General features: G+C 32.6%; 1 protein-coding gene across 3 annotated transcripts in view; it reads right to left on the bottom strand.

The window, feature by feature from the left end:
* Positions 1-1,243: 1,243 nt before the first annotated feature.
* LOC116352039 (hybrid signal transduction histidine kinase E) overlaps positions 1,244-25,289 on the bottom strand; it is a 30,276-nt gene continuing 6,230 nt past the window's right edge. For all 3 annotated transcript variants that reach the window (XM_031784247.1, XM_031784248.1, XM_031784249.1), the window contains exons 3-7: positions 14,727-14,909; positions 7,785-8,095; positions 7,048-7,202; positions 6,177-6,510; positions 1,244-5,997 (exon numbers count right to left, since the gene is read on the bottom strand). In XM_031784247.1, coding sequence (XP_031640107.1) covers positions 4,991-5,997; positions 6,177-6,510; positions 7,048-7,202; positions 7,785-8,095; positions 14,727-14,902 — 1,983 coding nt within the window. In that variant the 5' untranslated portion in view covers positions 14,903-14,909 and the 3' untranslated portion in view covers positions 1,244-4,990. The remainder of the gene's footprint in view (positions 5,998-6,176; positions 6,511-7,047; positions 7,203-7,784; positions 8,096-14,726; positions 14,910-25,289) is intronic.

Below are 25,289 nucleotides of genomic sequence, written 5' to 3'. Positions count from 1 at the left end.
GATTAACCGATTTCGACGTTTGAGTTATCGTTGGAAAGGTATTGAGCTTTAGAATTCGAATATCGATGTTTCAGGGGTCAATGACCTCATTTAGTGCCATCTATGGTCATGAAACTGAATTTTGACCCTTCTCTTGAAAGGACCATATTTTGAAGACAGGTGGACCGATTTTCAAACTTTTATATTTTTTCTTGATCTATAGCCCAAGGGCTTTCCAACCATACATCAACCGGGGCCAATAACGTTCTAGGTCTGTATTTCGTATATTACGTGTATATATAGCGAGTTCGACTTTTCAACACACTAATGTGGTTTCGTCACTCGCGCGAACTGCCGTCCGCTGTGATGCAAATTATCTGCAGAAGACATTTTTCTCTTTTTTTTTCATATTGTCTGTATTTTGTCTATGTTTAATTCTAAGGTTTCAGTAAAACCAAAATATATGACGGCCTAAGAAGAAAACAATAGCATACAGAATATTCTGCAAAAAGACGAATACAAATTTATGTGAGCAAAAACCAAATATACAAACAGACAGCGCAAAAGTAAAACACATAAATTTGTATTCGTCTTTTTGCAGAATATTCTGTATGTTATTGTTTTCTTCTTAGGCCGTCATATCTACAAGAGTCTTTGCAGCTGAAAATGCAAGATTTTCCCATTCTGAAATGTGTTAAAAGTGAAATTAATACAACGTTGTAATTTTTATATTTAAAATTTTATTCATTCTCGTCTTTATACATATTTCTCGTAAATAATATCATTAAACTCTAGTTTGTTTTTAGACACTGAATAAAATATATTCATATAATATTTATATCGGGATATATGCGTATATGGGAATTGAATAGCTTGTGCATATTATGTGCATTTGATAATAAGATCTGTCGCCATGTACTATGAGCAGAGATCATCCCAATGATACTATTTTCATTTAGTTTATATAGGAAAAATCTAAAAAAAAGAAAATTCGGAGGCGCGCAGCAAAAGTTATTGTGATTGAATCAATTGCCAAGCACACAAAATATTCAAAAGCAATCCAATCCGGCTTGTATACTTTTTTTATCATCATTTATAATTAATTTTAATTTCTTTTCATGTTTTTTTTTCTTCAGTTGTTCAGTTCGTTTATTGTTTTTGTCTCTATTATTATAACACCACAATGCTTAAGGTCATTTGTTTAATCTTAGTAAGTTTTTTTTAAAGAATTTATTCGTAGTATGTGTAGACCGTCGTAGTTTTCTAGGTTTTTATAATTTAGTTAATGCATAATGCAGTATGGTGTGTGTGTGTGTTTTTTTTTAATAATTCGTTCATCATTCTCCTGTCATATTATGATTACTATTAGAAAACTTAATTATAAATGATTTACATAATTACCGACTAAAATTTAAAATAAAAAGAATGTGATAAAGGGTGAGTGTTAACAAAAAAAAAAAAAAAATATGTGTGGCAGTTTATATCAGGAAATCAGAACATACCGACTTTTTGATCATCCGTTCAACAGGGAATAGATTTTTCTTTCATTCTGTAAATTTTAATATTTGCCATTTAAAATTTCATACAATTTTCACCCATCGTCACGGATTATTTAGTTTTAGCATGTTTTTTTTCTTTCTGCTTGTTTTTTTTTTTGTTTCAATAATTCTACATATGGTTATGTTTAAATTACTTGTGTTTCAAATATAATGCATTTTCATTTAGTGTTCTCTCACTTTTCATAATTTACAGTATTACAGTATATTCCTATACGTAGCTTTTCCACCATTTTAGTCATCATCATCAATTTTTTCATTTCTTTTCTTTTGTTATCCTAGAACTTGATTTTCCAACCGCCCTTCATCATTTTATCATGTTTACCACATCCTTTTTATGATTCATGGGGGGAAACTTACTTATCTCTTACAATCTACATTGTTTCTCCAATAAAATCAGTAAAAATTGGGGGGGAGGGGAGGTTATGTTTTGTCGAATACATTTTGTGATAGTAATTATGAGTATGTGTTCAATGTTCATGTTCTAATTATAGACAAAACAAACTAATCTGTATTTCAAACAAAAATCGAGCCACAACAATCGAGGAAAACGAAAATTAGACACAATAGAAATAGAAATTTAATGTATAGGTAGGACGTTACATACATATTTTTGTGTTTCCCTTATTTTTTTTGAATTTTAGATTTGCTTTGAACAATATTTCGGGAATATAGCCTTTCAATTTTGATGGTTTCATTTTATTTTACTTCCCTCATGCAATCGAATCGATTTTTTTCTGTTTAAGTCTTCAAAAAAAATTTCATCACGTCTTATCATTCAAATCTATATCACTTTTCAAAATATACCATAAATGGAAAATTGTTTTGCTCATGATATAGAGAAATAATGTGGCACAAATTTCAAAGTAACTACTCAGATCAAACACATAGTCTTTTTAATCAAATGGAAAACTGACAATTAATTCCGTTATTGGTTATTTTTTTCACAAATAAGTTATTTTCAATGGCTAACATATTGGGATTATAGAATTTTAAATGTGAATTTCAAACGCATAAAAAATGACATGTTTTTTGTAACATTCTCTAACATATTTATAATATTTTCACCAGGACACTAAATCATTTTAAATTCGTGCGAAATTCCTTTCAACGATTGTTTTTTCTTCACATATTTGTTGCAGCTTGAAATGGTTATGTTTTTTTTCTCTCTTTTTCTTTCGATCGATTGGGTAATTTCGATTGGTTTCGATATATATGTTCGATTCTATTCCTATGCACAGCGCATGGTAAGACCAAATCGTTTATGCTCATTATTTATTTAAAACATTTTTTCATTGCCAAAAAAAAACTTTACTAAAACTATTTTGAAATACAGATTATTTTTCAGTCGTTAATTTTCGGTTTTAATTAAATAATGAATTCAATTTTTAACCATTGCATGTTTTCTAATGATAAAACTGGTGAAATATATCATTTGAAGAAATTCGTTCGAATCCACATTGCGCGAAACTAACACACTTTTAATTTAAATAAAAAAAAAAACAATAAGGAAATGATGATTTGAAACATAATGAATTTGGGAATAGTGTGTTTGAATGTGGGTGAGAGATAGAGAGACTGTGTCTGAGTGTTATAAATGATGTTGCATAGATTATAATCATATCAAATGCTTTTCAATTGATAAATTTATTGCTGCCGGTTTTTTCATTGTTGATTGCCTTTTAAACCTATTTCAGTAAAACTATGTCGCTTTCCTTGCTAGTTATCTAATTTATATTGTTTTCACTTTCTTTATCGATATTACGATGCATATTTGTGTATTTTTTTGTATTGAATGGATTATTGAACAAAAAAGAATTCAATTATGGTCATGGACTTTGTAAATGTCTAACTTAAATAAATTTATTGTAAGAAAAACGAAGCGTGCAAATCATAGGAAATGCGATGTTACGACGATTAGCAATTCGGTTGTCTTAAAGTAAAATTGTATTGGACTATGGCAATTCAATGTGAATGGATAGATTGTTATATGCGTGATAATCTTGAGAAGAAAAGAACGTTCGAAATTAAAAAAAAATACATTTTACAAAATATGCCTTATGATGGAAAGAAAAATAATTTCTATAATTCGTTTGAATATCTCCTTATTTCACCGTGATTTCTCTCTTTCTCTCTTTTCTTAAATGGCATTTTTAGTGATGTAGTTCATAAATCTCATTATAAAACTCGAATAATCTAAAATCTGTTCGAATAAAATGTACAATAACCTGACCGTTTTGTTTTTTTTTTTTATTTCAACATCTTATCCAGAAATTCCTCTTTTGTTTTGTAATGTTTGTATTTGTGCGGTTTCACAGATACTTTATTATTAACTGAAAACTATTGACATTTCTGTGAAATTTCATTAACTTTATTAACTGCAAATGTCTCTCCCAATTTGAAAAATAAAAAATGATGATAAAAAAAACTGATAATATTTAAATATAAATTCAAGAGAATAAACAACGAACGATTTAATACCATTTTTTAATGTGATATTCTCTCGTTGCTGAGCATTAGAAGATCAAACAAAAAATGATGGATCCACAGAGAAACTTCCAATAAAATAAAATTGAACAAAAAAAAATCAATTTGGACAGTACTTTTTTTGTTCGCGAAGAGCCTTATTTTAGATTCAATATTCAGATGAACACTTTGAAATTACCAATCGGATTTGTTCCGTTCGTTTTTTTCTCTAGTCTTTTTCATATGTTCATTTGGAACAATCATATAATACTATCGAATTTCATCACATAACAATACATATATATATATATATATATTATTCGAGCGAACCGAATACGCGATACACACACTGTAGACACATGGTTTTCTGTCAATTTTTAGAATTATTTACAAAATTACAAGATGCATGTTGCTGTAATTTATTTATTGAATGGAATAAATTTGCGTAAGTGCAATGAATAAATTTGAATTGGGCCAAGAGTTTCATGTCCAAGTATTCTTGGATTAGAATGATTAAAATGAATATGTGTGCATGTGATAAATCACATATTCTGCTTGTTAATATGAATTTTGTAATGAAAAATCCAGCTTTTCATCAAAAATCGAACCAAGTTTGTGTTGGAAATGTGTTTGATATCAAAATTGACATCGACTTGTCATGCATTGTTCAAACGCATTTTTATGAAAAAGTGATGAGAATGCTTCGGTTTTTTTTTTGTCAATGCGTATTTCGCGTTAACTGTTTACAATTGTGTCTGGGCTCAATTCAACGATCGATTCCAATTTGTAAGCTGCCTTTTGTTTAAATCCATATTCTTCTGTTCATTAAATAATGTAATTAAATAAGTACGATAAAATCGTGCATATACGAGAGAATACACTGTTTTCTGTTTTGTGTGTTTGTGTGATTTTTCTTCTTCTACTTTTTCTTAAAATTTTTTTTTTGCTTCTTCATTTCAGTGAGAGATTTTCAATGAAGAAAGATTTTTTCACCGAAAGCATTGAACCAATCTATCTCCGCTAGATATACTGTTTAAGTTATAGTAATGCTGCTTGTGCTGGCTGTGCTGGCTATGTTGCCGTTGTTGGTGATGGTGTTGCTGCTGATGCTGCTGCAAATAGCCGCTACATTCAATTGAATTATGCCTAATACAACTGTCATTATTTAAACTAAACTTATCACTACTAATATTTAATTTAATATTATCACTATTTGTTGTATAAAGAGCAATGAATGCATTTTTTGTCAAATTGATAGTGCCTTTTGCTTCGTCGTAAGTTCGATAAAGGTGACTATGTACAAATGTTGATTTAGAATAGTTTAAAACAGTATTCGTATTGTTCAAAATGTTATTAGGTGAGGGTGTTGTTGTAGTATTATCATTAAAATTAGTAGTAACGATTGACCGCTGTTGCGGTATTAGTTGAGGAGGCATTGCCTTATCGATTAATTTCACAGATGCAGTTGCAGTTGTCCTTGAAGCTAGGCAACATTGTTGTTGTATTAACATTGTTGATGCATGCGCTAATTGTGAATCTTCCGTGTTTGATATTTTTTCGTTCCACGATGTTTTCGTTGTGACGTTGCTGTCATCAACATCGGCCCGAGGCACATTCGTCAATTGGCACTGGCTTGATGCTAATTGACACATTTTGGACGACATTTTGGTACTATTATCAGCATCTACTGTATCATCAGCTGTAGCATCTGATTCATCAGTAGTAATATTATTAGCACCAGCAGGAACCTTGCACCGAACAATGTGGATTAAATTCGGCACAAACATCGATTGAATTACAAACGTATAATTTAGAAAAAACACTAGCGACAGAGTCAACACAATGAATGACAATTGCTGTGGCATCCAGCTGAATAGGAACGATGTATAATTGTCTGCGGATCGCCGATTTGCTCTCATCAAACTGGATCCAGCATTATTGTTATAGGTGAGCTCTTCATTCTTAACGACCTCATTCGGATGCTTATCGTACTCGCCTGAACATTTTTCGAAAACCATTTCGAAAAAGAGAAAGAGAAAAAAGAACATTGAAATTAGAATCAGACACGTGAAATTTAATGAAAAAGAACAGAATGTGCAGTGACAAAGTCAACAAGTGCCACAATCACATACAAACGGAAATTTTCCGACAGATGTTGTTCCGAAGCACACTTACTTGTTTTCTTAGTTGGTTTATGGGACGGCGCATTGTTACTATGATTAAAATTGTTATTGTTGAAGTTTTTGTTGTTGTTGTTGTTGTTGTTATTATTATTATTTTTAAATTTGCTATTGTTGATCGCACTGTTGATGGATGAAGGTCTAGACGAAGTCGGATGTGGATGGTATTGTTGCACTGATATTGTGGATGTGATTGGATTGCTGTGACGATATCCACTATTGCCATCGTTTTCACGCGGTAGCCAAGTCATTGTGCTCTTGACAGCATTGCTTGTGTTTATTGTTAGGGATGGAGTGCGTTCTCCCGTAGCATTGCCCATTATTGTTGTCTGCAAATTTATAAATGCGTTTAAAAAGGCGATTTTGAAAGGTAGGTGATTTCTTTATTGAATTGATGTTTGTTAATATATTTGGCAGAGACATTTTTTTGATTGAAATGCGCTTTTTTTCAATGACATTTTTCAGATGTTCAAACTTTTGGCATACGTCTATGAAGAAATTTCAATCAAAAAAATTCGATTCAATTTGCGTTAGAATCAAATTTGAAAGTATTTTACATACATTCGTTATGGATTTTGTTTGAATAAAGAAAAAAGTTTGGTTGAAAATAAAAATGATTGTATTGTAATGCTGCAGCTCCATGGAGCTATAATAATAACATTCCATTTTAGCGAAACAATACATATATTGTATTAACGATTTTAAAGTCAAAGTTTCTTTTCGCATGAGAAAAAAAAGCGATTCAAGTGGTATCGAAAGAAAAAAAAAGTTCAACTGCTCTTACATAAATGGATGGAAGAAAAAAGTTGAAGTTTCAAAAAAAAGTCTTAAGCAGACTTTGTGGTAAATGCGTCTATGGTACTCACCGTGGAATTGGTCTTGGGTGCAATATCCAACGATGTCTGGGTAGCGTTTTGTGTTTCAGTTTCTGGTGCACAGCAGACTTTAAAAACGACTTTCATATTATTTGTGGAACACCTTCCACCTATTCGCCTATGCAGATCATCTTTCGAAGATGTTGCTGTTGTATGTATCCAAGCCGGGTATAAATGAAACAAATAAAAAATGATTAAAACTTAGTAAATTGGCGTATAGTTGTTATATCCTTCGTATTGAGAAGAGAAGAGAAAATGTAATGTGAACAGAAACAATTGAATGCAATCGAATAGAAGCTAAACAAATGATTGAGGTAATTGTTGGAAAAAAGGGTTTCTTAGCACTTTTTATATGTATATTCGACATATAAAGAACGATTTCATCCAGTGTGTGTTTAGTTGTTTTCGTTCAAATGGTCATCCGAATCGCGTGTAAAATTGCAAAAAGGAAAGAAACCTTTAGAGAAAATTGAAGTGGAATCGATTCAATTTAACCAAATGCACCAGCACCACCGCCCAGACTGACCTGAGCCGAGCGACGTAGTGAGTGTTCGAGTATGCACAATAAGGCATTATTTTACATTGCATTCAATGGATAGACTCTGCACAAACACATATATATATACAGGCCGGCCAATAATAATATAAATACTTGTAAAATGAGAAATTATGTCGTGCATGTGCACAAAAACAAATCAATGGTTCGGTTTAAATGTAATGCTACTTACAAATGAAATAGTAATCATTTCCTGGTAGGAACTCCAAACCACCTGGTTGTGGTGTAAATGGCCGAAATGTTATTGTAAAATACATTAATTTTTGCGGTTTATCGCATATGGCTATAATACGAGGATTCGCATTTGTAATGCGACACGTTTCATATTCAACCTTTGATACATTATAAATGATATACTTTTCGGTCTCATTATCGAAGGTGCCCTGTTCGTATACCGGACATATTATGTGCACTTGATCGTACTCAAAGGCTAAATTTCCTTTATTCACGTCTATGATGTGATCAGTGTTGTCTATTCGGAATCTGTAATGAAAAAAAAGAAGAGAATAAGGGCGTTTAGTCAATATTTTTTGAACAGAATGCAAATGTCTTCGGTTATTTTTATTCTACAAAATATTTTCATTTAAATTCTACCACCATAAGTTTTATTTCATATACGATATTGTGCTACTTTTTTTTTTCCAATTCAATCATCATGTATGAAGAGAGAAAAAAAGTGCAAAATTTAATCTTGAAAGAATTCCAAAACCTTAGCATATACATTGGCTTGTTCAAACAAGATAGCCAAAGTGGATATGTTTCTAGAGTGTAATCATTTCATTTTCCATCCAATTTTTTTTTTCGTTCCATAAGCAAATGGATTCCTTTTAAATTGATGAAAATATTACTTTGCGATTTTATACGGAATTTTGATGATGGCATGAAATATTTTGGTGTGGTTTTAATCCAGATTAACAGTGTTATTTACGCAGGTGTTTTTCTAATTATCTGCCATATTTCGTGGCGTAAATGTAAATCAGGCCACTTCAAACGGATGATTCTGGTGGCGATCTTTATGCAAGCGACATCGTTATTATGCGGGAGTGTACAAAAAAAATGTCATAAACAATATGATAGCTTTGTTAGCAATTTCTTTTTAGCTTTTAGTAGTTGGCATTCGTATGGCGCTTTTTTTTGTTCATTTTATTCTAAAAAAAATCTCTTTAAGCTCGTCGAGCTTTGATTGTTCCATATACCATAATGAACAACAATGCCAATGGAAATATATTCGGATTAACATGAAGATTATATAGCGTGCACAGCAACCATATACGTCCGAATGAGGAGAGAAAAAAAACGTGAACCCTCCGAAACAACTAAATAAAACCAAATTCGAAATGATTTTGGAGATTTGTCGTGTTTGTTCGACATTTGAATGAGAGCTACTTCGTTTCGTATTCGATATTTGAATAAGACAATAATGGCTATAGCTTTGGTGTATGGTTTTATTTTTTTGATTTGAAAATTCAGTCGTTTTAGGACCCAGAGTAACAATCGATTGCTCGCATATATTCTGTATTCATTTGAAACGAAATCGATAAACAATTCAAATTGTCTACGCATAAACTCCAAATCTTAACCAACACTTTCAATTCACTGACTTCAAAGATTGCCTTCGAAGCAACAAACCAGCCAATTGCATTTGAATAGAAAAAGACGTGTAAAAATTCAATAAAACAACTATTTGATTTTTATGTTTTACTTTTCGTTTTTTTTTTTATATAGATTCATGTTGTAGCCTGCTCGGTTTGGCTGTGCAGTGTGCTTTGTTGGATATGTATTCAGTGTGTGTGTGCAAAATGGAATATACGAAGAGAAAATAGGTGTATTTCTTCAATCATTTTATCTGCAATACCAAAAAAAACATGGCTTATAAAATGTTATAAGCAACTAATCCAAAACGATAGAAGTACAACACATAGCGCAACAAAGCGCCGTCAATAGCAACATGCAAGTATAGGTACATTCACATTCACCAAATGAAGTCTCTTTTTCTTTCTATCTCATGTGCGCGCACACACACATATATGCACACAAACATACTTTTATACAATATATGTATATACGGGCACATAATTCATAAAAGAATAACGATGAAAATGAAAAACGAAAAAGAAGAAGAAGGAATGAACAGCAGCAGCAGCCAGTCAGCCAGCCAGCAATAACAGAAACAGATACAGAAACGCGAACAAAAAAAAATCCAATTTTGTCCATGTCGTAGGATACATTCGTTGAACATATGCAATGAGAGAATGTTCTTAATTTCGTATCTTTTTTTTTCTTTCTCTCGCTGCCTCTTTTTGGATTTTTACTGTTTTCATAGGCAAAAACTGAAAATAGACTGACGTGAAGATAGATATAAACGTTCGTTTCATATTAATTTTCTCATACAATTTTCGTCTATCGGGAATATCTTGCGATCCAAATAGTAACCATAGATGTCGATTTTGATTTTTCCAGAGAATGAGAGAGAGAGAGAGAGAGAGAAAAATAGAAAATATGTATATATTTGTTTGCTTTGTTCTTCTCCATGAGAGCAATCCATTTTGAATTAAAGGAATGGAGAAACACTCGGTCGATTCAAGTCGAATATTTTGTGAGACCGAGAATGAATCATACCAACAACAAAAGTACAAAGAAGGGCATCGATATTAAAGAGGCTGATTGAGAATGAGAGAGTATGAAAACACGAAAGAAAAAAAAGAAGAAAAATAATTCCGTATACATACACCGACATGCAATCGAGGTATAAAAAGCAAAGCAATATGGCCGATCAAACGAATGAATTTTCTGCCTCGTTCGGTATTTTCTTCTTTCTTGTTTTTGCTGTTGTTGTTGTTACCGCTGCTGCTGCTGCTGCTTTTGTCCACAATGAAAGTAACAATTTAGGGCTTCGAATTTTTGACATGCTTATCATGAATCAATCAGCACTAAAGATTTTTTTTTTTAACCAATACAAAATGTAGACGATTGCATTGCAATGGCTATTATTTGACTTAAACATGCACAAAAAAGCAACAACACCAACACCAGTGTTTGCAAAAAAAGAAGAAATTTGTATATCGTGTATGTTCGTTTGGCTTTATCTGGAATAATGACCACTGCATCTATCAATTTTGAATATACGGCTATTTGGAAAAAGAACACACGTATTTCCTGTGCTAACCAATTCGAATATGCAATACACATACAATATACTCGTGCAAGTTCGTTGTGATAAAGAATGCATCGATCGAACGGTATGAACAAACGATTGGTTAGTTTTGCTTTGACGTATAGGAATAGAAAAAGATGGAACAATGCACACGGCAGAACATTGCACCCGCACGAATCATTTCAAAGGCGATTCGTAAATTCCAACATTGACAGCAACTAAACTCTTTGGAATCGCATCTTCAGCCGATAATTTTCCGTATTTCTTTCTCTTTTTCATGTTAGGTCAGCGGTGCCGTGAATTTCAATTGAAGTGAATGTGTGTTGCTTTTGCAACATTTGAAGTTGTTTACTGATTTGTACTTTGTCATTTGCAGCTCTAACGAATTAAACGAACAAATTGAGAACATTTTTTTTTCATTTTCCATCTCTAGACATCCATCGCATTCTTTTGGTCTTGTTTCTTTTTTTTACTCTTTTCGTTCTCAAGATGTGAAAAAAGAAAAACGCATGCCCCGCACAATGTATTGATGATCGACGGTAATATATGTTGTAAAATGTGAAAAATCACATCGAAATTAAGACACTTTTCATCGAATAGAAGGCAGATATTGTTTAGAATTGAGGATTGTTATTTCGTAATGGACGATGAATGACACCGTGCTCGATTGACATTCGGACAATTATGAATACATTTGTTAGTAATCTGAAAATAAACAAAAGCGATGATCACCACGATCATGATGATGATGTTGGTGTTGGTGTAAGAAACAATCGTGTCATTAGAAGCGTATTGTCTAGACCGCATTCTATGGGGCGAAGAGTCGACAGAGAAAAAGAAATGAAAGAAGATAGAGACTTGGCTTGGTGTTGCGATAATGAAGAAAACGACGATGAAAACAAATTCGAGCGGACGCAAATAGATGGATGGTGCAGATTGAGCCGAATAAAGTTGAATTTTTCTTTTAAATAGGAGCGTTCAAAATATAATGGTATGCTTAGTATGTGGTTCGTGTGTCCGATTGCATGGGCTTGAGATGCCACAATGAGAGAGAGAGAGAGAGAGAGAGAGAGAGAGAGAGAGAGAGAAAGGTATGAAAAAGAAAGAAAGCGCACTAAAACACCTCTTTATGAAATATAGCGGTCAGTTCAGCGTTCAGCATTCATGTACGCATACAAGCACTTCTTTTCATTATAGTTTGTGTTCTGGTATTCTTGTTTTCGCCGTTTCTAGATTCTCGTCGCTCATTTTTCGTTGGTATTTTGCTTGATCGCTTTGGATTGTTGTTGCTCTCGTTTGAACTTCTTCATTTATCTGTCGTTGCCCATTTTGTTTTCGACTTCTTTTTCGTCTTGTTATTCTTTTTGGGCGCATTCGATCTGTTCATTTCTTTCTTCTTCGTCGTTGTCGTCGTTTACTTTGGTTTCTTCTACATATTCTTCTTCATTTCGTTGTGTCGTTTTTACGGCTGTTTGATATCTTTGCCTGCTTGACCTGCTTTGAATATTTCTCTTTTTTTTCCTTCTCTCTCTCGTACATTTCTCACTTTTCTTTATCGTTCTTGCTCTCTATCTCTCTTTCGCTCACTCACACACAATCACTCACTCATTCTTGCCGTATTGTATGACTAATTTTCTGTGTTCTCTCGAATATTTCCACATACATTTCTTGTATTTCATGTTATTTTTTTTTCTTCTTTCTTTTCGGTGTTCAACCTCTTTCGCATCGATGATTCGGCTTTTAGTTTTGACTCTTTGGCTTTGGCTTTGGCGTTGGCTTAAGCTCTCTGGCATTACCACTGTTGCTGCAGATAAGTGCGTGTGCGTGTCTTTTAATTTGACCGTTTCTTCCGCAGTTAACGAAATAATAACATGTGCAGTAAATACATCACAAGTAATAATTTACAGTTTCGAAGTGTCAAAATGCGTGTGGCAGACACACATACACACACATGCCCCGTATCTATATAAGAGATACGCATACGCCACATGAAAAACCATTGCATTATATTATTCGAGTGGCTATCTCTTTTGAGTCGCATCCACTTTTCAGGCAGTCTGGTGCTGTTTAACAACACGTATTTCATACATACAAATAAAATACGTACATATATAAAAAGTCCTCGTCGCATCGCTTAAGAATGAACATTAAACAAGCTAACAAAAAAATCAACAAGAAACATCATCGAGGCAAAGATGAAAGAGGCGACAGCGAAACAAGCCAAAGCTAAAGCCAAACCACATCATCGTTCGTATGATATTCATGATTCAAATATAAAGAAATTTCACATTCACATAACATCATACTTATAGCATATTGTATAACGCTGCTTTTATACCATTTCATGTTTTCATACGTATATGTGTGTATAGATTCAGGTACGAGTACTGATATTGTTTGCAGTCGTGTGCAGTTTTTCTTAAATTTTTTTCTTCTTCTTCTTCTTCTTTCTTTCTTATTTCGTGTTCATTCTCTCCATTTTTGTTCGTATTGCTTTTGTCCATTCCTTTCGGAATTTTTCGTGCTCTTTTTCTTTTCTGACTCTCGCGCAGAGATCTTTTCGCTTCAACATTGTTGTTGTCTTTACTTTAAACTTCCATCTATCGCTTCTATCTTTCATTGCTTTTTACGTTTTTTTTGTTGGTTCGATTCGATATTCAATTGTATTTGCTTTTGTTGCTTCGATACGAATTGCCGAAAAATGCAGGAGATTTAATATCCATGGCATATGAGTAAAATATGTGTGTGAAGCTGTGAAGAAAACCAAAGCGGCCACTATTTTTTCATACAAGAAATATAACTATTTAGTAGAAGTAATTGAGAAAAAGAGCTTGTCATTTTTTTGTTTTCAATGTGTTTTTCTTGAGTGTTTGGTAAAAATTGGATTTGAAAAATCGACGGCCTTTTTTCCCATCATCCAAAAATGTAAGCGAGTTAAGATCGATTTTTTTTTCATGAAAAAAAACTGCATAGAATCGTTGACTGCTTTAAATTGATTCAAATAATGGTTTTGCTGTGTTATCGCTTAAAATGCTACATGAAAGCCGCTCGGCTGACAAACATTGTCGACAATGAAAACGACACATGGCGAGAACGATCAGACCAACAATGAACCCAAACAGACAACAACAACAACAAAAAAATGAAACAAAATGCATTTAAAATCTCATGATAAATGAGAAATATTTGTTCATTATGTGATATTTTAGTTTTATGTTTTATTCCCTTTCGCCTCTTGAACTATAAATGTAGCGCACGATATACATATATATATACATCTTAAAATCGGGCTGTTTTAACTCTTTGATCGTTTCGAAAAGAAAAAAATTCGGCATTTTTTCTTTACTCGGATTTATTTGTTAAGTTGTGGTTTGATTGTTGTTGTTTCTGTGTTTTTTTCTGTTCATTTTAATGTTTCTTTTTCGCCAAAATGTTCTTTAGCTTCCGGGATGCAATCGTTGAACAAATTTTTTTCCCTCTGGTATCTGTGCAACAGTTGAAATTTAATTCTTTGCTGTGATTTTCGCATTTTATATTCATTTTCTGAAATGTATTTCATATGAATGGCTTAACTAAGCCATCGATTCGACGGGATTACAATCATATATGTATATCATGTTTATAAATGTGAGCGTAAAAGTGATGGCAATTCCGTTGATGGAGATTGTTATGTATTTTGATTTAACAACGAAAACACATTGAGACGATCATCTTCATTAAACTTCTTTTAAGAAGTGTTGGGTGTGAAATGTTATTATTGATTGAATTTATATTTATATGCTAATGGTTTGCTGTTTTGTCTAAGTTTCTACATTTGAAATGAGAATGCTTCGGTAACTGATGATGGTCGATTTAGTTTCGAATATTTCATTTGTGTGTGTGTGTATGTTTTTCGTTTAGTTTCGTTTTTGGTTTTTCGATAAATGTATAACTGTTTTTTTTAATGGTAAATTTACTTACATGCTATTCGATGTATTCCAATGCATAAAAAACGTTTTGGCACAATTCGAAACGGTTGAGAGCAATACAGTTTCTAGGAAAATGAGTAGAACAACCGTTAAACACGATGTCGCCTTCAGTCCAGGTAGCCCGATCAAACGTTGTTTCCTTGTCGTTTTCATGTTTGTTTTAGCCATTTACCATCTGCAATAAGAAAGTAAAAAGAGGAAACTACTCATTAGAGCTGGCCTATTAAACATTGAAAGAAATAATTTGTAAAGAGAGTAATTGATGATATTAAATCAATTCCATTCGGTTCATTTCAACTAAGGCAATGAATACGAATAATACGAATTTTATATCAACATCGAATGTCAAAATTCGACAAATATTCCGATTCATACAGGCTGCTCACTCCAAACCGAATGAGAATGACAAATCAAGTCACCAATTTCAATAATTTGTAGGAGATTTTTGTTCTTTGAACATTGTGAAAAAAAAAAAAAAAATTGCTGTTATTGTAGATGATTTTTCAATTTCAACAGACTGGCAACTATTCACATCAAATATGCAATCGATGTGAAACAATTCTTTTCAATTTTCCTCCGCTTTAAACTATAATTTGGAAGAAATTGAAGACAACCATACATAGTAGATGATTTGAGTAACGCCCCTGACTTTTTCTTCGTTTTTTTTTCGAATTAAAAAAAAATTGTCAACGATTTTATTAGCCCAAAGGGGATGAGAAAGAAAAAATCACAGCCAAACACGAATCGTACTTTTTTTTTAAATGAAATAAATTGCCTTAAATACAAAGAAAAGTGGTTGACAACACCCCAAATAAGGTCACATTTGAATATATTTCCACTTTGATTATAAGTATTCCAATAGTCTTAAATTTAAAGTTTTAAATGTTTTCAAACAACCGAATTTTCTGTGAACGTTATATTTATGTTGTCAAGGATTGTTCTTTTTTTAATTCTTCTGTGAGCCATTGTAATTACAAGAGCTTCACTCAAATAATCGGATTTTTAAGTAATCCATGTTTATGGTTGATTTGTTTAAACCAAATGGCAAAATGTTACCGGGAGAAGGTAATCTATACAATATTCGCCACAAAAAAAATGTATTTGGACATTTTACAAATAGAAAAAAGGATTTAAGTTTTTGATAACAATTCGTTTTCTCTCTATAATTCTCTCTAATTTCTTAATTTCGAAATGTTGTCGGTCGATTGTATGTAATCAGGCACATCAATCAAAATACCCTGGAAGTTTGTACAAACTCTCAACATACTTGGATCACAGAGTATTTTTATCAACCAAGCGTATAATAAAATTAGCCATTTTTATTTCTCAACATATTTGATACACTAAATTTCAACTACAATTTGCTCTTTTCCGTTTTACATTCATTTCATATAAATATATTTTGCGTATAACTTTGACTTGTATGTTTGTGTGTATGTAATTTTTTAGTTATAACAAATTTCACAGATCTGATGTGGTTTTTCCAACCGCTCAACGGTTGTACTGTTTCCAACCATATTTCGTATGTACAAAGTTTTCCTTTTATTTCCCATCAACATTACAGTGATTGAAAATAATCAGATTTTTTGTGCGTTGCTGTGCAACTCACTTTTGAATTTACTCGTAAACCACGCGCACACACACACACATAATGTATATACATCGTTTGTTGATTAAGGGTGGTAAGGAAGAAGAACACACTTGGCTTTTATATTGGTTTCGTAATTATATTGCGTCTATGACGACGATCTCGCACCAAACTAAGTAACTCATAAGCGACCCTTTTTCTAATTTGATTTACCTCAAGAGGTGAGCAACGAACGTTAATTTCACTCTTGTGTGATTATAGAACGAGAAAAGTATGAACAACAAGAATAAGAAAGAAAAAATTTGAATGGAAAATAAAATAGAAGGAATATTTTATCCGACCGATACACATTGTACGAGGCGAAATTTTATTATGGCGTTTGCGCACGCTAACATATAATTAATATTAATTTTTGTTCGGCCGCATCGGTATAAGGCATATATGATATGAAATGATTTTTTTTTTAATATCAATTCAATTATTTTCAGTCTGGATATAAATGGTGGTAATGAGACACTAGTTTTTTCCGCTATCAAATATACATATACGAAAATAGAAAGAATGATACAATATTAATTTGTATATAAGCGGTTTTGAAAAAAAAAACTTTTTGTTGAAATCATTTTATACAAATGCATAATTTATTTCTTAGAACACTGAATTTTCATTGGAAGTGGAAATCTATCCATTCCAAATGACGGACATAATTGCCTTTTTTTCGGACACAAACATTTTTTGCCACTTACAATGTTATAGTGTGCGCAACAATCATCGTGTAAATAACTGTTCAAATTCTAGTTATTATTTTTTTATGTAGTTATAATTTAAAAAATGCACTAAAAATTCTATATATTTTTCATAAAAATGATCAAAATAAATTCCTTCTTATTTCTAGATACAGATTCAAATATTGACGTTAAATAAAAAATAAATTGAAAAATATTGAATAATGAAAGGTTGTTCAATGAAATTTTGAATGCACATTTCGCATTTTTATAAAACTATTCCAAACGAAAGAAATAATGTCTCTGCACTCAACATTTTTTTATGAGCTCATCGTATTCTGTCAACACTGATATATTTTTTCCTCTCTTTCGACAGATTTGATGAGCGAAAGTGGCACTCATTTATTGGTATTATAAAATCTATCGCATTAAAACTGGGTGATGGGGTAAAATATCGAATGCAATTCGACATGAACAATTAAAATTTAGTGTGAAATAATGCGGTTTCGAAATGTGAACAACGTAAAATGGTTAACAAAGGCTAGAAAATTGCTCAGCTACATCTCACTTTTTCTCTCTCGCACACACACACACACACACACACACACACACATACATACACAAACATCCAGGGCTTGAATTGATTCAGCTCATAAGCGGTAAAAGTGCTTCTTCACACGATTTTTTTTCAACGTCTCTATGCTGATGATATGAGCACACAAGCATCATAGTCATTGAGATGCATTTATTGTATTTCACAAATGAACGGAATACAATTTGTCCGTTGTAGTCGAGTCTTCTCTAACGCAATCGCAATTCTTTCTATTCATCAAAGAAATATAATCGCACATTCAGTTTAGTTTCATTGAATAGCGAAACGAAAGAGAGAAAAAAAAATATTATATTTCGATGTTGAAGGGATCGAGAGTTGAGCGTTGCCATTTCACATTCAATGATATAGCAGATCGTGTAAATGTCCTTTTCAAAAAGTGCCAAAGTGTGAAAAAAAAAAATGAAAAAGATTCTCGAAAGAATAATAATAATAATATTAACAACAACAGTGGCAGCATCAGCAACAAAATAGATGAAGGGAGAGCGAGAGAAAAAGAGTGTAGAAAGAATAGAGGCTTTCGATTCAAACGCGTTTAAACAAAAGGCAAATAATTTGGTATAATGAGAATGTGTATATGAAGCGTGAGGTCGAGATGACACTTTCATAATTTTTTTTTTCTTTTTATTATTATTCATTTTTCACTTCGAGATCCCTTGCCTTTCTTCTGTATGTCATATGTGTTTGTGTGTGTATGTGTGTGCGTGTGCAGATGCACATTCGCATAATTTTTGAAATTATTTTGAAATTTATTTCTCATTTTTATTTATTTGTTTGTGGCATTCGAAATAGCTGATGCCCGTAAATGTATAGACAAAAACCTATTTGATGAACTATAATAATACTCCCCTACGGTTTCGAAAACCAAGCGAATAATTTAATAGTTTACCTTTTTAGTGAATCTATATATATAAATTATCACGACTCTCAAACGATAATAACATACCAAATACGAAACGACTGAATAAACATAGTAAAGTACCGTTCCAATTCTATTGGCATTTCTCTGTAGTTTTGTTTATTCACTCCATATTCGCAAATTGTGTTCAATTCATCAAGAGTTCCACTTAATTTTATGTACTAATTTATAATTATTGACACGTACAGTTGAATTGAAAATGTTTTATTGGAATCATATTAATTTATCGAAGTGAAATAAAAATGTTGCGCTGAAATTGGAAATATGTATGTTATGTTATGTTCACACATAAAATTGACTTCGAAGTATGAAATGTGCTAAACTAGGACTTTTGTCATTTTCTTACTTTTCTGTAAATCAACATTTTCTTTTTATCTATTACTGAATAATACTAAAGTACTTGACGAGATGAATGCACATCAAGCATTTATTATTTTTGTACATATGTGCTTGCTTTGTGGAAAAGTGCTCCTCATCAGTTCATCTCTGAAATGCCATGTCGTTATAATAGCGATTCGAATCTTCTCTCACTCATCATACACACACACACACACTCGCATATATACACGCACAAACAAATTGTACTCCAGATCGGATATGGTGGTTTTTCATACGGAAAAAGCAAACAAAGCAAATAAATGCCACTTTTCTACGTATGCCTATGTGAAAGTATACATGAGGTGTTGATGATGTTGATTACGGGCACAAAAAAGGGGAGAGAAATTATTATTATCTTTGACTCGTTCGTTCATTCATCCATTCAGTCATCCATCAATAATATGTACGCAGTGCGTACCATATAGAAGATGTGATGTGTGTGTTTTGTCGTCAAATGTGTTAAAGTGAAGACCAAAATGCATAACATACATTATTTAAATGCATGATATTGTTTTCGATGCTGCTGCTGCTGTTGCTGCTGTCATTGCGTTGTTTGCTTGCAGTGCGTGCAATGCGTGTTCTTCGATTGTTCTCAAAATGGTATGAATTATTACGGGACTATATAAAAGTGTGCAAATAACTGCGATGTGTGTACTGAACACAAACCTAGGGGGCGAAACACTTTAAAACACATTCCAATTTTCAGCAATAAGCATTTGAATATTTTATCAATATTTCGGCTCTTGATTTCACTATCTTTAAGTGTTGAACACATTGAAAATCAGAATGCAAGAAAATTTCCTATATAAATTATATTTTAAGATTCATCGGTCATTTATGTAATCCAAAAAGAGAATAAAGATCTATAGATTATGAACTATACATTTTGAATTCTGTTATAATTTATTCTTGAATAGCTCAAACAGTATTTTTGCCCCCCTGATGCAAACGCATTGAGATGAAACAATGCCCTTCTCTGCTTCGCATAAAAACTTTTCATACTTTTTTCTTTCAATTTGTGTCCCTCCTTTTGCTTTTGATCAGGCGCTATTATCATTATATTCTCGCAAAATGTGAGATATTTGAGTAATCTATGGAATTTGATATAGTGTGGTTGAAGCGATCAACTAAATAAACCCAGAAATGATGCCGTTTTCTGTGCAAAAAATTGATGATTTGGAAAATAAGTGATCGAATATTTCATTGCCAGTCTCTTCCACAAAACCATTCAAATCACCAGCACTGACTATAAAAAATTGAAAGTGTGTGTATTTTTCTTTCGCAAACACTGTGAACTAATCATCGAATGTTCAATTCTTTCTTCTGATTTTGTGGTTAAAAGTGCCATAAACCATTTTTTTTTCTCAAAAAGCTTTTAAACTATCCAAAGTCACATTTAGCATACTTGAGATTTTTCAAAAGGAGGAGGCAAGTATTAAAATAATCCACCGACTAGATGCTAAAAAAACAATATGAGTAGAGATTGAGCCCTTTTTTCTCTACACTGTTACTGTAAATGCACATTGAATCACTGAATATGGTGAACAAGAATCGCACTAGGCATTACACTTGTTGGCCAATGTGTGGCCATCATTTTTACATGATGGAAGTCTCACATCTCCAGGTGTGCAAGCTGTTTTCCGATAATATTTTTCACGTACTTTCTGCTCAGCGATTTTATAATTCGAGCCAAGGCTGTGCACGAAAACCGAAATGGAATTTGAAACTGCAGTTAAAGTCTTGAAAAGTGGAGAGAACGAGAGAGAGAGAGAGAGAGAGAACGAAAAAAAGAACGAACCATTGAGCCCGCCGGTGCATATACCGACAAAACTAAGTAAATAACATGGTACGAAGAGGATCACTTTATTTTTGCCAACACTTTTATAGTGAAACATACACTGGAACGTACAATTTGATTGTTTGATTCATTAAAGTCGTTCGATATTTTTATGGTGCGTCTGCTCAAAAGATTTCAGCAAGACGATTTTGCTACTTTCCATTTTGTTTTTACTCACCACAAATATATTGCAGCAATAATTTGTTTAATACACATTTCGCGTTCTACCAATACACACAAAAAAAGGCAGAACATTTCCAATTTTGTGTAGTAAATTCAACCGAAAATCGATCGGAAATTAAAATGAATTGCATTTATATTAAATTATTTGAATAAATTCCATATGAATATCAAATACATTTGCGAGCCACTGCCATACAGTTGGAATCAACGCTTCGACATATTTTCGCATTTCAGTCCAATTCCCTGTGTAATTTTTTTTGTTTAAATTGATGTGTCATTTTGGTGTGAAAAATTTGTACCACCAATGAATGAGAATATATGAGATGAATTCAATAAGTTGAAATGTTACACGAACAAAAAAAAATGTGATTATGATACGCAGTGCGCACACTCTTTTTGTGTCATAGCAAAATTGTGAGATTTTTCATTGTACACATTCTGAATTATGCTCGTCTTTTTTTGGCGTTTACTACTGAATCAAATTCATGAAAAAGAGCAGCGGTCCTTACAACGAGAAACATTCTGAATTTGTCTATGTACAGCGTTTTTCTGATGTTGATTCTGAAATAATCAATAATTGCTGTTTCAATTCGTGCTTTTATTTATGTATTCACTGTAACGGCCTGCAATGCACAGCAAACATACAAGCATATGCCGATATGATGCAAATCAGCATAATTAATATTGCAAACAGAAATACTTGTAATAAAAAAGGAAACCATAATAAAGAAATTATAGTCGCCTCGTGTCTATGGCATTCCACGTTTTCTTGCATATATTTAATTTACATTTTCCTATTGATTTAATCATTATCAATAAAATTTATATCTATTAATAGTCGATTAGAAGTAGCGTCTCAAGCAGTCGTCAATCGAGAGACACGTTGTGCGATTCTTGCAGGTTTCGAAACTGGAATAATATTTTTAAAAAAGACGCAAGAAAATTCAAACGTTCATAAATGAAATATTATTATAATTATTGAATTGATGCATTTTTTTGTGAGATACAAATTTTCAATTTTCAGAGAGTAATGCATTTTTTTACTGTTCAACATTCATTTGCAATCGGTTTTATGTGAGTTCGTATAAATATTTCTGATGCGAAAGGATAGACTATCTTAGGTTTCAGCTGAAATTGTCAGATATCTGTAAATATTATAAAAATGGCGTCGCGGCGATTCAACATCATTAAATTATAAAGATTTACGTGAACGAAATAAAGTTATTTTTTTATGAATGAAAAACCATGGAAATCATTGGATATGTATTTGTGCGTGTGCGGTGTGCACCTACAAGCGCATTGAATTGTGAGGTACACGATACACGCCGAACATTTCTATAAGAATATTTTTAGTGTTACAGACTTTCGGCGATACAGTCCATGCTATAGCACGGTGTATAGCTTATGTTATTCATAGATCAAATGTGACGCGGCTAGTCCAAAAAAGAGAGAAACATACATACACACAGAGACACAAACGCATACGAACGTAATACAACGAGAGAAAAAGAATGCTATGTGGTAATATAAATCAATCATATGAAATTCGTTGCATTAAAGACACTCTCTTGATACACATTTATAATCGACAATATACTGCTGGTGGAAGGCAATGGTGGTGATGATAACGGCAATGGTAAAAAGCAATACGAAAAATGTAACGCTTGTGCGCAGTTGCGTGCGCCTGGTTCCACATATATACACAACAATATCATCGTGTGTGTGTGTATGTGTCTATGTTTGCTGCAGTCGACTAATAAATTCGGTGCTTTTAGTGCGACGTCTACACATTCACCTTACAAACACATTGACATGAGCACCATCTCTCTTTTATTGCCATGGCTATGACCATGCCACTACCACACCACAACTATCTTGATGTCCTGATATACGGTGGTTTTTTTTATTATTTCATTTCATTTCTTCTGCGAAATCTGCGAGCATGAGTGTGTGTACGTACGTTTTTTCTTCTCTTCGTTTTTTTTTGAATCGAAAGCATTTATGTTCGTATCGATGTGTAGTTGCGGTAAATGCACTTTGTGTGTTCTACGGTCTTTCCTTTGTGTTTCACTGTTTCATTTGCCTTTTTCACTGTATATTCTTACGCTCTCGCACCATCTCTCACATACACTACGTATACATACATATTCTCTCTTTTTATAATGTATTTGTCTCTTTCTCTCCCTTTCATACAGGCTCGGTTAAACGTTTCTGATATGGTTGTTAGGGATATACACTTTTTTTTTATTCTTCTGTGACTCAATAGTATTTCATATCGTTGGCGTTGCAACTGCTCAGGACTCTCATATGCTCATTCACACTCATACTCTTATATGTAGACAAATATACACACATACACGTGAGCCATACTTTTATTTCACTTGAAAGACGAATGATGAGAGAGAGAGAGAGAAAATATGTTTGAAATTGAAATAACAATAATGAGTTGTTATGCCTTTTAAAAAAATAGGGAGATATCAAGCTTTGATTTAAAAAAAAAAATCCAAGAAGTCTATGGCAACCGCAGGCACAACTATTCAGAATCGAAAACATTTGCAATAAAAAAAAGACTCACACGAAGGACTATGGTAGTTGTGGTGCGTATATGTATGTGCGTACAATATCTTATTAGTGAGCGATTTTAGTGCGAGTGCAAATTGCAAACGGTGTGTGTGCTGCAGGATTGCACACATTACCTTTATACGTTCGATGGACTTTTCGTTGTTGTTGCGCTCTTCTGTTTGCACATTTACCACTTTTTCTTCATTATTATTGCTTGCCACACGTTTTTGCTGTTGTGCATTCAATGCAATCACCACATACTCTTGCCCTTTTTTATTTTACATTTTTTTTTCCTTCTAAACTATATGTCCCTTGCATATCAAATTTCCACATTTATGTTTCAGCAAATTTCAACACTAATTCAACCAGAAACCCCTTATAAACTAAATGTCATTTTGATTGACTGAACAAGTAAAATCAATTTCAAAAATGAATTTCATAAGCTCAGATCATTCTCGCTTCATCTCTCTCTTGGTCTCTCTTTTCACCAACACAAACATGTCACAAAAAAATGTTTGCACTTAAGTGCAGCCGCTTAACTCATTTTCAATGCGCTTAACATTTTCCATACGGAATTTTGTTTAAAACAATTGCAGATAAATCTTTATTGAACAATATAAATCAGAGTGAAAATGATTGGAAAACATAAATTTTATAGTATCATCTTAAATGTATGCAAGTGTTATGAGTTATTTGTATACATATAAAATGATCGGATCTATTTTTGAACGGTCTTTCGTTCAGTTATTTGTCGATGGTCAATCGCTCACTTTGTAATATGATAATTTCTATCATTATGCACGTATAAAAGAGTACATAAATTCCATTCTATAAACTGTGAACAGAAGAAAAAAAAAAGAGTTCGCTTGTTTCGAGACGGGATATATACATATTCGCTTTCATTTTTCTTGTGTCTTGAGCGCTTGAGACGTGTTAATTGAAGTTCAAATAATGCATATGAGAAGGAGTCGATGAAGAAAAAAACGTGTAAGCAAAAACTAAATCTCGAAATAGTGATGAACAACAACAAAACTGACTATAAAACTAGTTTCAAACGAATATCGATTAAATGCAAACTTGCAAATTGTTTTTGTTGTTGTTGCGGAGATAAGTTTTGAATGCACACCGAAAACCTTGATGTGATCTATTTTTCGACGTTATTTTATGTAAGTCGGGAAAAGAAACGTCGAAAATCTCCCATTCAAAGCCTACAATGTCCACTTCAATTTGTTTCACTTTAAAGACATTTGGCATATGGCTATTTATGCATGCTGTTATTCCAGTAAGCCGTGACAACAATACCATAACACATACCATGCCTTTGTGTACAATGATCGGTTTTTCTTTCTCGCTTAATACACAACACACAGCAATTGCGACCGTAATGTTTCTATTACTTGCATTTATTATGGTATTTACATACCGCGAACCATTCATAGCCGTTCATATTTCAGTAATCGAATGTTTGGGGCACATTCATGCCAGAGATGAAAAAAACAAAATTACACACCGTGTGTGTGTATGTTTTTTTTTCGTTCGGCTGCACGAAACAATTATATTTACCTATTTGATTGACTTATTCAATTGATTCCCAGGCCCATTCTATTTGCATTGATCTGGTGGTTGTTAAAATTTGTGTATTCGCTACGCAAACACAATACCAAAAATGCCAACGCAAATTGAATATTGGAATTAATACAATAAAAATTTGAATTGCAATATTGCTGGCAAAATATTTATTCAATAACCCATT

This window comes from Contarinia nasturtii, unplaced genomic scaffold (assembly GCF_009176525.2).
Source record: "Contarinia nasturtii isolate CC-2019 unplaced genomic scaffold, AAFC_CNas_1.1 Cnas_scaffold_187, whole genome shotgun sequence".
NCBI classification, from domain to species: Eukaryota; Metazoa; Arthropoda; class Insecta; order Diptera; family Cecidomyiidae; genus Contarinia; species Contarinia nasturtii.
This window is presented reverse-complemented; position numbering and strand designations above follow the sequence as displayed.